Source organism: Dipteris shenzhenensis, chromosome 4, assembly GCF_047967505.1.
Source record: "Dipteris shenzhenensis isolate YYH24624 ecotype China chromosome 4, Dip_SZ_1.0, whole genome shotgun sequence".
Lineage (NCBI taxonomy): Eukaryota > Viridiplantae > Streptophyta > Polypodiopsida > Gleicheniales > Dipteridaceae > Dipteris > Dipteris shenzhenensis.
The window spans coordinates 11,268,397-11,286,763 of record NC_141599.1 but is presented as its reverse complement, the minus strand read 5'-3'; the positions used below and the strand labels follow the sequence as shown (position 1 = coordinate 11,286,763).

Here is an 18,367-nt window from a genome sequence, read left to right as displayed (position 1 = left end):
GAGTCTTATCTCAGCTTTCATACCTCGCTGAATTTGTCGTTGAGGGGGGGTGCAAATCCTCTCACTTTTCACGAGTTGATAGGACTTCTGCTGCAGGAAGAGCAGACCAGGAAAAACATGGCTTCACGAGCAGGTGAACATGCCATGCTCTCAAAATTCAAGCCTAAAGTAAAGGAACAGGCAAAGACTTCAGCAAATCAGCCTTTCAATGGTTCACGACAGCCTTCTCAAAAGGCTAAGGGTGATGCAGGTAAGCCCAAGAAGAAGGGAATATGTCATTACTGCAAAAAGCCAGGTCACTACATTGGAGAATGCAAGAAAAGGCTTGCAAAAGAAAAGGAAAACAGCTCCGGTATGGCTGTCTCTGATTCAGCTCCTCATGCATTTGACAATGAGCAAGCTACAGCCAACTTTGTGGAGCATGACTATGCCTTCTTGTCTTGCATTTCAAACTCTCAGTTGGTTGCTCGGGATAGTACAGCCACTTGTAATGATGACACTAATGCTTTTCTGACATACAATTATGATTCTTCCAAGGATGCATCAGCTTTCAGTGTCAATGAGACACATAATACATGGTATTTTGACAGCGGTGCCTCAAAGCATATCACTTCCAGGAAGTGTCTCTTCACATCTCTGCATCCACCACCTCTTGGTAAAAAGGTCACATGTGCCAACAACTCCTCCTATTCAGTCCGTGGTACAGGAGAAGTTGAACTTACAGCCATTGATGGCTCAACATTCAGAATTTCTGATGTCTTCTATGTGCCTGGTATCACAAAAAATCTACTTTCAGTGTCCACTCTTAACAGAGCTGGATTTCAGGTCATTTTTGAAGATGACAAGTGTGCAGTCCATGATAGAGAGCATGACTATGCCTTGAGATTGTCTAGCACTCTATTGCGTGGTCTTTTTCAGCTTGACATGTATGAGAAAAGACCAGCACATGCTCTTACAGTTTCCACTCCTACTGCTGCTATGCAGAATGCGGAGTTATGGCACGCGAGATATGGACACATGCATTATGGCAGCTTGATGACGCTTCAAAAACATGCCATGGTTGATGCATTGCCTCCTCTTGAAACACCTCCTCCACATGCCTGTGAAGGGTGCATTCTTGGTAAAATGCACATATCTCCTTTTAAGAAGGATGGATCAGTTAAAGCTGTTCGAAAATTACAGCTTATACATAGTCATGTCTGTGGTCCCATGAGGACTCCATCATTGGGTGGTCATCTTTACTTTGTCACTTTTATAGATGACTACTCCAACTACACTTGGGTTTATGGGCTGAAACACAAATCAGAAGTGTTTATGGTCTGCAAACACTTTGTAGCCATGGTTGAGAATGAATCCAGACTCAAGATACAGACATTACGCACTGATAGAGGAGGGGAGTACTTGTCTGCAGATTTTGATGCTTTTTTGAAAGACAAGGGCATTGTACATCAGCTTACAGTGAGGCTAACTCCTCAGCAAAATGGGAAAGCTAAGAGAAAAAATCGTACTCTTATGGAGATGGATAGATGTATGCTGAAAAGCAAAAAATTACCTCACAAATTTTGGCTTGAAGGTCTCATGTGTGCCAATTATGTTTTAAATTGGGCACCCACAAAAGCTTTGAAGACCAAGACTCCCTATGAAGTTTGGCAGGGGAGAAAGCCTTCTGTGGATCATTTCCGTGTCTTTGGATGCCTTGCTTATGCTCATGTACCTGTTGAGTTTCGGCATAAGTTGTCTGATAAGGCAATCAAATGCATTTTTGTTGGGTACAGTGCAGAAAGCAAGGGGTACCGTCTCTATAATCCTGTCACACGCAAGATCATTGTCAGTAGAGATGTAATATTTTCAGAAAATTCAGCTCACACTCAAGCTGAATTTGATATGCCTTCTTCTTCCGGTGACCACAAGATGTCATACCACCTCCACAAGCCGTGGAAGAGGTTGTTCAGCAAGAAATTGCAGATATACATGAAGCAAAAACAGTCCCAAATTGGCTGTTACAGACTCTCAGAGAGAGTAAAATTGATGCTCCATTACCTGGCAGAACTCGGAGTGCAGTAAGGCATGGGGGAGGTGCTCTTTCAGTTGAATCAACTTATGCAGGTACTCTTCTTGATGAAGAGGAACCTGAGACATTTGAAGAGGCACAGGATAATGTGCATTGGATGAATGCCATGCACGATGAGTTGCAGTCCATTAAGAAAAATCAGACATGGGAAGTTGTCGATTTGCCACCAGGTAAACATGCCATAGGTACACGGTGGGTTTTCAAAGTTAAAAGAAAGCCAGATGGCACCATTGACAGGTACAAGGCAAGGCTGGTCGCAAAAGGATATGCTCAGAAAAAGGGCATAGACTATGAGAAGACTTTTGCTCCTACATCCACAATGACAACCATCCGGTCAGTCATAGCAATGGCTGCAAATTTTCAGTGGAATGTTCATCAGTTGGACATAAAAACAGCCTTCCTTAATGGAGACTTATTGGACGAGGTTTATGTCAAACAACCTCCAGGCTTTGAAATTTCAGGAAATGCACTTTAGGTATGCAAGCTGAATAAAGCTTTGTATGGGCTAAAACAGGCCCATGTGCATGGTATGCAAAGATTCATGCCTTTTTGACCAGCAAGGGGCTGCACAACAGTCCAATTGAAAGCACCCTCTACATCAAGAAGGATGGGGGGGATATTTTAGTCATCATTTTTTATGTAGATGACTTACTGCTCACAGGGTCAAATGAAGATAATATTGCAGATTTTCAAGCTGAATTGCAGACCACTTTTGACATGTCAGATTTGGGGCTGCTACACTTTTATTTGGGGATCCAGTTCACTCAAGAGCAAAGTGGCATCGGTATGTCTCAATCCAAGTATGTGCAAAAACTCTTGGACAGATTCAACATGCAGGATTGTAAGCCCATAGCTACTCCCATGGAGCCGGGGCTGAAGCTTACAATGCATGAAGCAGGTGAATCACTTGATGTCACACTCTACAGTCAGGCTGTTGGATGCCTCATTTATCTCTGCAATACACGACCTGATATTCAGTTTGTAGTTTCTCAGGTGAGCAGATATATGCACAGCCCAAAGACTATGCATTGGCAGGCTGTAAAACGCATCTTCCGTTATTTGCAAGGTACCAAGTCTTTTGGCTTGATGTTTCCCAGGGGGGGTGACTTGCAGATGCATGCCTATAGTGATTCAGATTGGGCTGGAGATTATGACACTAGGCAGTCCACAAGTGGCAATTGTTTCTTTTTGGGCAAAGCTTGTATTTCTTGGTTGAGCAAGAAACAATCTACAGTGGCTACCTCTTCATGTGAAGTTGAGTACAAGGCAGCTTTCACAGCGACAGTTGAATGTGTTTGGCTGCGTCGTTTATTTGCTGATCTTCATCTTTCATTGGAGGGTCCTTCTCCAATTCTCACTGATCGTCAGAGTGCTATTGCAATAGCAAAGAATCCTGTGTTTCATGCTCGCACGAAGCACATTGAGGTTCATTATCACTACGTCAGAGAGAAGTTGCATGCAGGAGAGATCAGCATGATCTATGTGTCAACACATGACAATATTGCAGACATTTTCACCAAAGCACTTCCACGTGAAAAGTTTGAGGCATTTCGCAGTGCCCTGAACTTATCTCCTTTTGGTGATTGATCTTTTCCTTGTACATGACATTGGCATTGCAACGGGGTGTTAGAATTATTGCTATAATTTAGCAGTGACCAATGTAATGTAATAAGTAGGTTAGGGGGTACTTTTCCCTCACTTAGAGGTTTTTCCCCCTAACCACAGTTAGTTCACTAACTATGGTTAGTGAAGGATAAGGTTTTGTCACTTAGACAAAACCTATCACTCCATTTAGTTGTAACTCTCTCATCTAATTGCAACTACGTTTTCAGCTCTCTCACTCTCCTGTTTCTTGCTCTCACTGTTGCTCTCCCCCTTCTCACACTTCCAAGCATGTCACATCTTGCAGACAGTTGTTTCACTCTTTAGCTAATGCACCTCGAGGGGGGACTGTCACATGTGCTAATAATGCTTCATATGCTGTAAAAGGAATTGGAGATGTCAAGCTCACATCTATTTCAAGTCATCCTGTCACTTTGACAAATGTTCTCTTTGTGCCTGGAATTGAAGTCAACTTGATCTCAATTTCAGGAATTGCTACTTCAGGTTTTAGAGTGATTTTTGATGGCTACAGATGCCTACTTTATGATCTTCGTGATGACAATGCCATAGTTCTCACTCGCACTTTGCAAAAGGGGCTTTATCACCTTGATCATCACTCATCTGCACTTTCTATTGAAGCATTGGCTATTTCAGATACACAGCTTGCTAAAACTCATCTTTGGCCTGAAAGAATGGGCCATCTCAATTATAGAGCTCTTGCAAAGCTACATTCACAGCAGATCGCAAATGATGTACCTCAAACTCACACAGTTTTCAAACATGTCTTTTGGGTGAGATGCATCGGTTTCCTTTTCAAAAGAATTGTCCAAAACTCTCACAAAGGAAATTGCAGGTAGTACACAGTGATCTCTGTAGCCCAATGAGGACAAATGCCATTGGGGGGTATAAGTATTTCATGACTCTCATTGATGATACAAGATATTGCTAGGCATATCCTTTAAAAGCCAAATATGAAGTTTTCTCATGCTTTCAGAGGTGGCTGAATATGGTTGAGAATGAATCAGGATGCAAGCTTGTCACCCTCAACACAGATAGGGGGGGAGAGTATATGTCAAAGGAGTTTGATGCATTTCTGTCTTCACGAGGCATTATTCACTCATGCACTACTCCTTACACTCCTCAGCAGAATCCTATTTCTGAAAGGAAAAACAGGTCCACAATGGAGATGGCTAGATGCATGCTTAAGGCCAAGTCTTTGCCCAATAAATTTTGGCTTGATGCGCCAACTATGTGCTGAATAGATCACCTACACGGGCATTGAAGACTATTACACCTGATGAAGCATGGAAAGGTAGGAAGGGCACGAAGCCTTCACTTTCACACATGAGAGTTTTTGGGTCCCTTGCATATGTTCATGTACCATCTCAGCTGAGACATAAGCTTGATGACAAGGCAATCAAATGCATATTTATTGGTTAAAGTCAGGAGAGCAGAGGGTATCGGTTATATCAACCAAATACTGGGAAGATTATTGTCAGTAGAGATGTAATCTTTGCTGAACATTCAGCTTCTCCTCTCGTGGACTGCAAAGCTAAGCCAGATGTTGACATGTTTGATGCCTTTGAATCTTGGTTACCTCTGCCATCCTCAGAAGAGGACTTTGACCAGCAACATGAGCCTCCTGCAAGCCCCTCCACCAAGGAATAATCAGCCACTACCCCATGCTGATTTGCAGGTTTCTCTTCTAGCATGATCCCACTATTCATGATGCAGTCATTGAAGAAAGAGCTGTCAATAGACAGCAAAGGCAAGTTTCCAGATGGCTTCTTGATACATTGAGGGACAGCAAACAAGATCAGCCTTTTGCTGCCCGGACAAGATCAGGGAATAGACAGCATGGTCACTTTCTTGAGTTTGCACTCCTTGCTTCAGCTTGCAATCAAGAGCCTCTGTGCCATAAAGATGCTTTTGACAGCAAAGAGTTGATGGATGCAATGAGAGCTGAGTTACATTCCATTGCTAAAAATGACACATGGGAATTAGTAGATCTCCCTCCCAGCAAGCATGCCATTGGAACCCGGTGGGTCTACAAATTAAAAGAAAATTTGATGAAAAATCGATCAATACAAAGCCCATCTTGTTGCAAAAGGGTATGCCCAACAACAAGGCATTGACTTTGAGGAGACATTTGCTCCCACATCCAGGATTACTACCATTAGATGTGTCATTGCCATTGCAGCCCATCATCATTGGCAAGTGCACCAACTTGATATCAAGACTGCTTTTCTTCATGGGGATTTGCAGGAAGAAGTATGTCACACAACCTCCTGGCTTTGAGGTTGTTAATTCTGAAAATAAGGTATGCCGGCTTAGAAAAGCCCTTTATGGTTTGAAGCAGGCACCTAGGGCATGGTATGCCAAAATTCATGCACACTTACTATCCCTTGGTTTTCAAAATAGTTCCACAGAACCCACTCTTTATGTCTGTGGGACTAAATCTGATTTTTTAGTGCTGATTTTATACGTGGATGATATGCTCATCACGGGCCCAGATACTCAGCAAATTGCAGCTTTCAAGGCTGTGACACATCTAGCTATGAGGCTGAATACAGGGCAGCTTTCACTGCTACAGTAGAGTGTGTTTGGCTTCGACAGTTACTTACAGATCTTGTTATTCGCCAGACATCCTCCACTATTGTCTACACTGACAGCCAGAGTGCTTTCACCATTGCGCGTAACCCAGTGTTTCATGTGCGTACCAAGCATATTGAAGTTCATTATCATTATGTTTAGGAGCGGTTGTCAGCAGGAGACATAGAGTTGTCCTATCTTCCCACAGAGGACAACATAGCAGATATGTTTACAAAGGCACTTCCTCGTCCCAAGTTTGAAGTCTTTCGACAGGCTTTACACTTGGTTCCCTTTGTTACATGATCTGACATCCCTTGTACATTCATAGGTGGCTATATTCTTTTGGATGAACATGTGCCACCATGACAAAAAAATACCAGGTATTCTGAGACGTTTCCAGAGTATTTCAGCCCATCCCATGGAGGGGGGTTTGTAGGCCATCTCTTGGTGGTTCTAGTGATGCCCTATAGGCCATGGTATGTGCCTTGTAGGCATAAATATAGACACTTGTAGTGTTAGTGCCTTTTAGGCCACATAGGACACTTAGTCCTATGTGACACCTAGGACACTTAGTCCTAGGTCTAGGTACAAGTACTTTGTACTCTTTCTTTTCTATTATCCTAGTTGATGTGATGGCGTTTCTCATCGACCCTTGTACCTTGTACGTGCTCTCTTTTGTCTACGTGACCCTTCATGAGAGTGGGCTGGTTAGGGAAAGAATACGCTCTAGGTTCTCGAGGATGAGATTCCTACCTAGAGAACTAGTTAGGCTGCAGTTGAGAAGTTGGAGGGAAGAGAGGGCGTTCATAAGCCCAAAGAGCGGCTTGTCTAGTAGATTCGGGCCTCATGAAAAAGGGCGATGAGATTGGGGCAGGCGCTTAGCTTTGGAAGGAATGTGTGGCTGAATTCAGCGCGTTTTGGCTATTTTTGGCTGGCTGGAGAATAGTGGGATTGGCTTTATAAAAAGCTAGATTGTTTTTGGCCCAAAAGCAGGTTGCTGTTTTGTTTTTCTCTAGCAGGATAGGCACTTTCTCTAAAACAAGCACTCACCCTGAATTCACCTAGCTTTTGATGGCCCTTCCTGGCTATTTGTATACCTAGGATTCCTCTCTCTCTCTCTCTCTCTCTCTCTCTCTCTCTCTCTCACTTCAGCGCATGAACGCAAATTTCCCACCCTCTTTAGTCTGAGATCAGCCTACCATATTCCGCCATCTTTCCAACTGTCTTCTACCCACCTTCTTCCTTGATTTCATGCGGCACCAAATTCTCTCTTGCTCACGTGAGGAGCACGAGTTTGGACGCAGCTGCTTTTCTTCTAGTCCCTCTCATGTGTGAGTTGTTTCCCAACAATGGAAGGACATCAAAGTAACCAGACACCTTCGCTTGATTACTGTTTTATCGAGATGGAGGACGAGGCTACATCGAAGATCATTCCTCGTAGACCTCATGAATTGCTACTACGTGAGATGGATTCCTTGATGGATGAACTCTGAAGTCTAGGCAGCTCTTCACTACTATAGAACCAGAAATATATTGACGAAGGCTCCTGTTTTAAAGTCGTCGTACTGCTTCCGTGTTATTCAGAAGTGATGAAGAGTTTGAGATCCTCAGTTTTGACCGATACCCAATTATTTTGGCTCGACATGACCTTTGAACCACTTTGGTTCAACAAGTTTCCCGATTTTGTATGAATTATGTTCTAAATTGCTTGTTATTAAATTGACAAGTTTTGGTTATTTGGTTTTGATTTGTGACTAAGTGGCATTTATAATTTGATGGTTTTTTCAAAGTATATAACGTGTACTTTTGTTGCATATATCTTGAAGTTTTTTAGATTATGGTACATTGAGGATGCCTAAGACTTTGTTACATATTAAATTGGACTTAACTAAGGCAATTGGATTTCCCTTTCTCGAATCTTGGTGAATAGATTCCTGTTTGGTTTCTATTTTGAGTTTGATCTCAATGTGATTGAGAGGTTTGGAGCAAAGGCTTGCTTCCACGACATCAACAAGCATTGGAACTTTGCAACCAATTTGAAGAGGTAAAAATTCAGCATATCCCTCGAGCTTGAAATCTAGTTGCTGATTTCTTGGCACGTGAAGCTTGTACTTCAATCACGCATGACGCGAGTGGAAGCACCACCCCAACAAAGCCGCAAGCCACGAAGGAGGGTGATCATTTGTAAGGAGTGCAAAGGTTGTGGTCATCATGAAACTCAGTGTTGGGCATACTTGATACGAGTTCACCGACTTCGGAAGATCATCAGGAAGGTCCTCAAGGACATTGCTCAAAAGAAGGATGCCAGACCGCACACCCCTTGAAGAAATAGCATGGCGACTACAAGAACTGGAAGAAGCTGAAGGTGATGTGCAAGCTCTCCAACTGTTGACATTTGTCATGGCATTCTTGTTTGCCTTGATGAACAACCTCATGCAGCATTGCATCTCTAACCCTCGCTTGTAAAGAGGATGTGATATCATGAGGGTTGGTCCTTTTAAGATTGTTTATGTGCTATTCTATGCTGAAGATTCTTCCCATGTAGTATTTCACAATACACCAGTCACACCCTACCCTGCCTATGTGTGCTTTGTGGATGTATCTTCACCCGAATTTCAGTTCAAGCTTCCTCTTTCTCTTTTTTCTTTTGGGCAGAAAAAAAAGAGTTTGTTTATATTATGATCATCATATAATTTGTACACATAATGTCTTCAAAGTACAAAAAGACCTCTCAAAAGAGCAGCAATCAGGATTTCTCCTTGTCATAGCTCCACTAAATGACCTATTACAAAAGGAAGAGAAGTTCGACTGGAATTATGAATGCGGTAACGCATTTGGTGAGATGAAAGAGATCATGAGCTCGTCACCTGTGTTGAAGCTCCTAGAGTTTGGCAAACCTTTTGTAATACATACAAATGCATTAGACTTGGCACTGGGAGGGGTGCTCATGTAGGATGGGCGCCCGTTGGCCTATGAGTCTCGCAAATTGGATGCAGCAGAGCATTGGTAGACGACGCATGAGAAGGAAATGTTGGTAGTGGTAGAATGTCTTAGAAAATGGAAGCATTACGTGCAGCACAAGCACACAAAGGTATTCACCAACAACATCTCATTGAAGTACTTTCCGAATATCTATGTGAAACAAGCACGTTGGCAAGACTTCTTGGCGGAGTTTGATATTACAACTAAGTATAAGCCAGGGAAAGCGAATGCAATGCTGGATGCATTGAGCAAAAAAGCCAGAACTTATGGCAATCAACATTGGCAAAGGCTCCCTGATGGAGCGGATCAAGGAGGCCATGGAACGAGATGCGAAATCTCATAAATTACTTCAAGACATGTGACAGATCGTTGTCCCCTATGTACATTGAAGAAAATGGGTTACTCTATGTCTATGAGAACCGCTTGTACATCCTGAATGATTTGGATATAAAGAAAGCTCTATTATGGGAGTGTCATGACTATAAACTTGCGGGGTACATAGGAAGATGTGGTGAAGTATGTGTGTACATGTCCAACATGCCAATTTATCAAGGCCAATCAGACCAAGAGGAAGTGGTGAGCATGGATTTCATCACTGCACTACTCAGTTCTCATGGCTACACTGCAATCATGGTGGTGGTCGACTACTTCTCAAAGCAAGATCATTTTATTCCGATCAAATCGCCCATCACTGCAAAACATGTGGCCCAATTGTACTTCACACATATCTTTAAGTACCATGGGCTGCCGTTAGCAATCCTCTCTGACTAGGATCCTGGGTTCTAAAGTGACATGTGGACTCAACTCTTCAAAATATTGGAGACCTAGTTGCGATTCAGCTCATCGTTTCATCCTGAATCTAATGGATTGACTGAAAAGGCATATCAAACCACGGAGGATTATTTGCGCAACTATGTTCAAGTGGACCAAAAGGATTACTTGGACATTCTTGAGTTTCACTACAACAAGACAGTGCATCAGAGTACGGGCTTCACACCATTCGAACTGGCCACAGATAAAGAAGTTATCATGCCAATGGCTCTTGCGTATAAGGGGTTATAAAGGTGGATGATCCTAACATAGAAGAATTCCTAAACAGATGGCAAGAACAATTGAAAATTGCAAAGGAAATCTTGCAACAAAGTAAACTAGTCATGAAGAAATACAAAGATAAAAGCACAAGCACGTGGAGTTCTTCACTAGCGACTTGGTGCTTGTGAGTTCTCGCAACATTAAGCTCCCGCAAAACATGACACCGAAATTCAATCATCGGTTCTATGCACCGTATGAAATCTTGTATGCACTAGATGAGGTGACCTACAAAATGAAGTTACCACCGGAGGTTGCATTCATAATGCTTTTCATGTACAGTTGTTGTGTCGTTTCTACTCAGACAACAAGTTTGGTAGGAAAGTCCCTCGTCATTCTCTAACACTGTAAGCCTACCATATGAGCTGGAGGCAATATTGAAATATAGAATGTTACGGGGTAGGGTAGAATTTTATGTTAAGTTTAAAGGTAGGTCCATGACAGAATGTAGGTGGATTCCCAAGGCACATATGATTGACCCTGGCGACATGGTTCTCAACTTCTATAATGCTTGAAGGGGACTTCAAGCTCCATCGAACCGGCAAGAATATATGGGAGGTCTCTCAAGTGGTGTATTGTCGCTTGTGTGTGGACGTTTTTTAGATGTTTTGTGAATACAAGCATTCTTTGTAGACGTTCGAACGCACGAAGGAAAGCTAGGAGTTAGGGGGTGAAGATCACGAGTGAGAGGGGTGGAATCGAGCTACAGGCCATGGGTGGTCACTGCACTACACACGCAGTGAGGAACCCTATAGACGGAAAAACTTCAGAAAGGCATAACTTCTGCGTCTGGACTCCGATTGGGGCGTCATGAACCGTTGTGACGGGCACGTCGAGCTCTTTGAGGCTGCGGAAATGGATGCCTGAGGAGAGACTCCAGGTGGGAGTTATTTAGGCTGAAGCCTGTAGGGGGTACTAGGTGAGTTCGAGGGGCGTGGAGCCTTACTGGGACTTCCCACGGCTAAGGGAAGGGTGCGGCACCTCAAACTTGGACCCCTTTGGTCCCATATGCCTATAAATAGGTCCAGATTTGACCTGCTCTCTTTCCACCTGTCTGCAGGTCTTGCTCCAGCCAATCTCCATCTGCTACAGTACTTTTTCAAACCGGTACAGATGCGCCATCTGCTCCAGCCTATGCAGTAACCTTCAGTCACTGCCCGGACCTCCAGGACAAGATCCAAACACTGCGCAGTAAGAACAAATGTCCACACACCTCTTCTGCGCCTGTTTTCTACTGCTGTCCTTCCTCCGACCTGCACTTGTCTTGCCTGAATCAGCTTTGCCATGTTTCGTACAGTTCTGTCCACAAGATCCTCTTCAATCAGGTCTGTATAGTTCCTGCTGCAGCGCAGACCTTTGCTGAAGGCTTCTGCCTTGTCTGTAGGTCCCAAAGACAGCCAGGTAGTTCTCCACATGCTGCTCACATGGCAGCCTGACTGCTGCCCATGTGGCAGCCTTGCATTCTTTCTCATCTCTGCTCCCATGGAGATCCACATGGTATTCTGGAGATCTCCTTATTGCCCCTTCCCCATGCTCTCCTCATTTGGGGGCTCACATATTGGGAGATGAAAACCTAAACTCCAATAGCGAGTCTACAGTGTCAAGCTCTCTGGGTCTCGACTGTGTCACATCCCTTGCTGCCTTTGACATGAGTCATTGGGGTGGAAGAAATCTGTGGTCATTCTTTGGTTGGACTCTGACGGGCCCACTTTGTCTCATCTCTGCAATCAAAGGAGCCAGTCTGTATGTCCTTGGACCTCAAGTAAGAAAGCACCTCAAGTAAGAAAGCCAACATGATGGGCCAGAAAATCCACAAGTGGTCCAAATCTGCTCCTAAATAGATGATAATTCCATCCACGGATCTCATCGTACACGGGCCATCTGAATGCTTCTCTATTTCAAACGTTCCCGCATATCGCATAGAGTGGAAATCCATCTCTCATGCGGGGTGCCCTCTGCTTGTCTTGTCTCCATATGTAGACACTCCGAACTGCCCAATCAAGATAGTGCTCCACTGTCTCAACCTCCTGCATGTCCCATAAAGTGCAGATCCATCTCTCGCATGGGGTACCCTCTGCTCGTTCTATCTAGCCATTAAGAGGATACTCGGACTGCCCAATCAAAGTCCTCAAGGCATGTAGGAGATGGATCCGAATATAGCTAGGGGGATCCCAGAAAACCCTCATCCAAGATCTGTAGGCAGTAATCTCTGTAGAAGCTGCATTTCACCAAAAGCTCGTAAGGTTTAGGGTAGATTTTGTAGAAGGTTCTCTCTAATGAACCTGGTTCACCGCATGATACAAGAGCGGAATGGATGGGGCCTCAAGGCTATACTGAAATGATGGCAATCTGTCTAGATGAAGTCATGGGTCTGTAAACCATCTACGCGTCCAAGCACAATAGCTCCTCTAATCCCCCTTTGTCTCTAGTGCCATATACTGTCAAGGCCAATCAAGGTAGCCTTTCAACATGATGTAGCTTAGGGTCTCAATGAGTCAGTCCTCAAAGTCTCATAGACCCCCTCTACCTATGTGGGTGTGTCAAAAGGCCTCTATCTAGGAGTAGTCAAGAGTCATCCCTCCCGTACCACTAGCCACTTTCCCTCCTTACAGGTGGCATCTCGTTGCTATAAGAGAATCCGTCTCCTCCTTTACCTGCAAGGGAGTGAGATCCTCATCCATATGGACAATAATACAAGGATACAAGGATCCGTCTCTCCTCTACCTACAAGGGAGTGAGATAAATAAAAAGAAGGGACTTTATATTTTAGTTGTATGGGTAAGGACTACTGCTTCATGACAATCTTAGGAAAGGTAAGTGCATATGGTATAGGTCACCTATACTTCTAAGAAATCTCAGCAAAAGCAAGTGCATATGGTACATGCTTTACCGTTATCGGGCACTAAAAGATATCAAGGAAGAGGACTTTATCATAAGGGCAATATTGACCATGTTTTATATGTCAATGGAAAATGTGGCAGCCCATATTTCGACCCATGACTTAGTGAGGATGCATGAAACATAAGAGGGCATACAGTATGAGTAATGGTTAATGAAAGTGGAACCCATAATTTCTTGAACTACTTGTTAGTTAAGAAATTAAAGTTGCCAAAAAGTCCAAGTGCACAAGTATATAGTGTCTTTGGCAAAGGGCAAGGACAAAAATACTTGGGACGTTACGATATAGAGGTGGCAGTAAATGGATACAAAGATGCCCTAGATTTTCAAATTATACATCTACAGAAGACAGATTTGCCCTTGGTAGGGAATGGTTCTGTAGTTTAGGGCATACCTTGTAGAGAAATTGTCTAAAAACCTTCATCATGTTTGGACACAGACAAGGTCTTACAGATTCAAGAAAAACATGATATACCAAATCCTTTGCTCGCTTACTCAAATAAACTGAAACGACTTTTGTTCAAGATGAATGCAAAGTAATTCTCTGTGATTTTATTTCTTATGGCTTTTCAAGTTCTGTAAAAAGTATAAAGTTCCTCTGGATGACTTATTAATTGAATCTAAAGACGTTTTCTTTGTAATTTGCCTTATGATGATTTGCCTTCAGGGCATAATTCAGATCTGTCTGTAGTAATACTTCCCTAATTTATGCACATTCTGTAAAGCCCCTTATAGGCTTATTAAAACTGAAGACAAGGAGGCTTAAAAAGAACAAATCAACCATTTTAGAGAGGAAGAAAATTTAACCTAGTGATTCTCCATGGGCTTCATCATCAATGTGAGGTATTGGGAGTTTATTCTTTATTGTGACTTTATTTAATGCGGTCATCTTTCTTTACCAAGAGGACTCTCAAAACGGCTATCGTGAACGCCATTTGGAAACCAGCGGCATCTGCACGTGCTATGTCTAAAACCAAGAGCAAGGTGACACCATCCCGCAGCATCGATATTGTCCGTGACGATGTTTCCACTGTCACTGATGAAGAGGTGAGCTGGTTTTTTCACAACGCGTCGTTCCACGAGCTTGCATTACCTAGACTCCTCTCCTCTCCCTTTGTTTTGATTTCCTGATATTTGCTTATCCTGTGAAACTGATCTCAGAATGTAGATGATCCCATTATTCACGGCATTGTCGTCTGATTAATAGCTATTCTGAAAGATGATAGTATTCAGTTTCAATCTTTAGGTCAGGCTCGAAGGATCTTGTATTCCTCTCATGTACCAACAATTACGGATTTCTGAGAACAAACGACTTGCAGGTTTGAAACTGGTATAATTTCAAGAGAGTGCAGTGCTGAAAATATCACAGACATCGGGATGCTAGCATACAGGTGGAGTACTCCATTTTGGCACGATCCAGAGGTTATCTGCTATCTTCAATGGTTGAAACATATCCTGCAAATATGACAAAGAATATTAACTTAAAATCAAACCTCATACCTGCATTTAAGTGTGAAGCATTGTCATTCATTCAGACTTAAGAGATACAATGTTCTGTATAGAGTGAATTTTTTGTTCAGAATGTTACACTACAGTGCGTTTCAAGTTGCAAGCCACACATTTGTTTGTGAGCAGCATCTCCATTTTGATATAGGCCTCAAGTGCAAAATACAGTACAAACCAATGCATTAAAGAGAGTCAAGAACTTAAAACAAGATTAGTCCCCCAGCTTTCATATGTCATCAATGCAAGCATCTCTGCATATTCATAGCAACCTTCAGCCTGCTACGATAGAAAGGTAAGAAAGAGCCATGCTATTTATGAGAGTAATGTCATTCAATAGCTTCAATGATACACATTTATAGGAAAATCATAATCGGGTACAAAGGAAAGTTTGATGGTGTTCAAGTCTTGCATTAGGTGAGCTGCATTAGTATCCCAGAAACACCATAAAAGTTTCATGGTGATCATACGTGGCATTAGGTGACCTGCACTATGATCCCAGAAACATGATATAGAGTGTAAAGCATATGCACATGATGCAGCAACAGCATCCTCCACGAAATAGGTAGGCCATCGATCAAGTGTACATGCCCTTCTAAATGTGCCATGCAAGCCGGCAAGAAGAAAAGAATGGATGGGATTACTAATGTTGCAGCACAAAAGTGAACATGCAGCTGCCAATAACTTAGGCAAATAAATCAGAGAGCTCCTAATGGTGTAATGCTGAATCATCCTGTGCCAACCATTGAAATGGCTCTCCAAGTAAGGGAGCTCAAAACGGGCAAAGAGTTAACGGAAACCCATTGAAACCAGACCTGCTTCCGTGTAAGACTAAAAAACACCCATGAGCTAGCAGTCAAAAAACCAAAAACTTTGTCTAGGCCTCTACACTGCAATACAAAACTCTGGAATAGCCTTCTATATGATCTGGGAAGCCTCCAAGTTACTAACAATAGCTAGATGAGCAGACAATCTATGTAGATTACTTGAAGAAATTAGGGAGTTTACCATATAGCCAAGTCCACTCCTTTAGCTAAAAAAGGGATGAATCTTCCATACGCAAAGGTGATCAGTCAAGTGCCTTTTAAGCTGGGGAAAATCACCACACCATGGAAACCTCTTACTCGAATCCACTATAAAGGGAGTTTTGGAAATGGTGCTGCCCTAGGGACCAAATAACAAATACCCGTGTACCTTAGGCTCTGGCATTCAATATGGAAGCAGATTTACAGGAGGCATGTTGGCAGATTTTGTGATCTCCTTTGAAAGAAATGTGTCTCTCCCAACTATGCCCAAAGGAGTTCAGATAAATAGCTTTTCTTGTCAAGATGTATCTATCCCTCCCTTGTTTCACCTACCTTATCACATTATTGTTCAACTTTGGAAGTGTCATTCCTGAGCCGCCTTTTCGTCTAAGTGAAACTCGTATGTGGAACTTACAAGGGAGCATTTATAAGTTTGGCAATCACAGTAAACAGTGAGATGCAATAGAGTTTAAGTACTAAAATCGTGAAGGGTCAAGTTTTGAGAGGGGAAAGGCCAAACTCTTTGGCAAAAGCTTATATTTCATGGCCTCACTTTAGAGACAATCCTTTGGAAGTAGATCCTTTGACAACATCTATACTAGTGCACTCTCGTGCAGCAAGAAGTTGGTGTATAAACTTTAGATGGATATCGGCAGTGGCAACTTCTTGCTCCCATGGCTACCTTTTGTGGGCTTGTTAATAAGAGTCTAGATGAGGGTTTCAGTCTGGTCCATTGCTTCGTAACTATTACATTGGCCAAGATAGCCGTCCTGAAACAATCATTGTTTATAGTGGACAGGATTTCCCAATGACATATTTGATGGACAAATGGAAAGAAGAACATGCTGCAAATGCTGGATCCAGTGCAAGCTTCTGATTTAATGACATATATCTAGATGAATCCAAGAACATGCCCAAACTCATCCTCTAAAAACACAACATAGTGCAGTTTCAATCTCATGATAGTCACTCATAAGGTTAAAAACCATAAACTTCATCACAGATAGCAGGGACTAACTACTATGACACCCCCACTGACGTCATCAACGCCCAACAGTGGGTGTAGACTATAGTATAAACATATGCTCTCACATATACAAATCCAGACACCCACACATACTTGAGCATCTATTTATACAAAATCTTCGTACTGAGTTTCTATCGGCACTCCGGAGGTCAAGGGCACACTCAGTCATGACGAAGGCTAGCACTAAAGAGAAGGCTAATCCCAAAGTAGTCCAAAATCTCTTCATTCAAGCTACAACTGCTTGTGAAGACTAAACAATTTCAATTTAGTCTCTCCCAGACGAGCATCTAAATCTAGCTAATAGGGCAACTCACCACTTAAGATAGAAAGAATTATCGCAATACCAGCAAGCCGCAACCTGAAGGAAAACTTCACAAGGTGAAATTTGCATGTCCGCTAAGCATATGTGTAGATGAATCCAGAAATATGCCCAAACTCATCCTCAAAGAACACAACATAGTGAAGTTTCAATCAACTCAGTACGAAGACTTTGTATAAATGGATGCTCAAGTATGTGGCAATCTAGCTTCTCACAAGGGTTGTTGATGCCATTGGGAGACAAGGTCACTAACCCATCTGCAAGCCCCCATATGAGGAGGACAAGATCTAGTAGATCAGGGCACCAACAGTAGCGAGTCGGGGTCGGCAACAGCATGACCCATCTGTGAACCCCAATATGAGGAGGACAAGGGTTCAGTAGACCATGACATGGATGCTTATACCTAGATAATTTTCCCACTACGTGGCCAATGTGCAAGTCAACGCCTAACTAAAGAGCAACTGCGCACAGCAACAGATGCGTGGCAGCATTGCAGCAAGGCCCGGACCTATTTATAGACCTTGCGGCAGCAGATTGGAACTAGCAGTAGCAGGCCGGGATTGGCAACAACAGACCGGGGTCGGTAATCTATTAGTCAAGTGTGGGCCTTGGCTCTGCCTAAGTTGGCCTGTTTGGGGAAACAACCCCTTCACCCTACAAATAAGAGAGGGGGGGTTTTCGGGCACACTCCATCAGTCCCATTGAAGCATATCCAAGGACGCAAGAGGCGTGCATGATTATACTTGCTCCTTATAGATCTCAGCATAACAGTCACCTCTGATTGTTATTTTACCAGATACCTTGCTCAATGTTTCTAAGCTGTTATCCCACGCTTTATGGATGAGTATGTTCTTCTTCTCTATTGCTTGCATACTTCTCTGAGTGCGGATTTAGCGTGTGTATGCATCTATAGTGAGAAAGAGATCACTGAGCTTGAATTCATTCCGTAAAATGGGTTACTTGTACAACCAATTTCCAGTTGTACGGATCTACTACCAACAAGTACAATTGGTTCCTAGCTGCTCTGGCAAGTTCCAACGGCAGCTGGCTTGGCTTTGGTTTCGGCTCAGTGAAATATGGGGCTCTTCTACCTTTGCCTCTATTAAATCACTTGCCCTCCACAAGTTTGGGGCTTTGACAAATCTGCAGCCTCTTGCTCTCAAAGTGCTTGGTAAGGCCTTGCCCACTCCTTTTCACACATTTGCCTTGCCAGAAATTTGGGCTTTTGCTCCCATTGCCTTGCATTGGCCTCTATGCCA

General features: G+C 43.0%; 1 protein-coding gene across 3 annotated transcripts in view; it reads right to left on the bottom strand.

Moving 5' to 3' along the window:
* The window catches only part of LOC147902453 (ribosomal protein L11 methyltransferase-like protein), a 68,471-nt gene that overhangs the window by 16,921 nt on the left and 33,183 nt on the right, over window positions 1–18,367 (bottom strand). For all 3 annotated transcript variants that reach the window (XR_015540874.1, XR_015540873.1, XM_087373456.1), the window contains exon 5: window positions 14,624–14,689. Coding sequence is in view for 1 of the 3 variants with exons in the window: in XM_087373456.1 (XP_087229582.1) it covers window positions 14,624–14,689 (66 nt within the window). In the remaining 2 variants the exon portion in view is untranslated. The remainder of the gene's footprint in view (window positions 1–14,623; window positions 14,690–18,367) is intronic.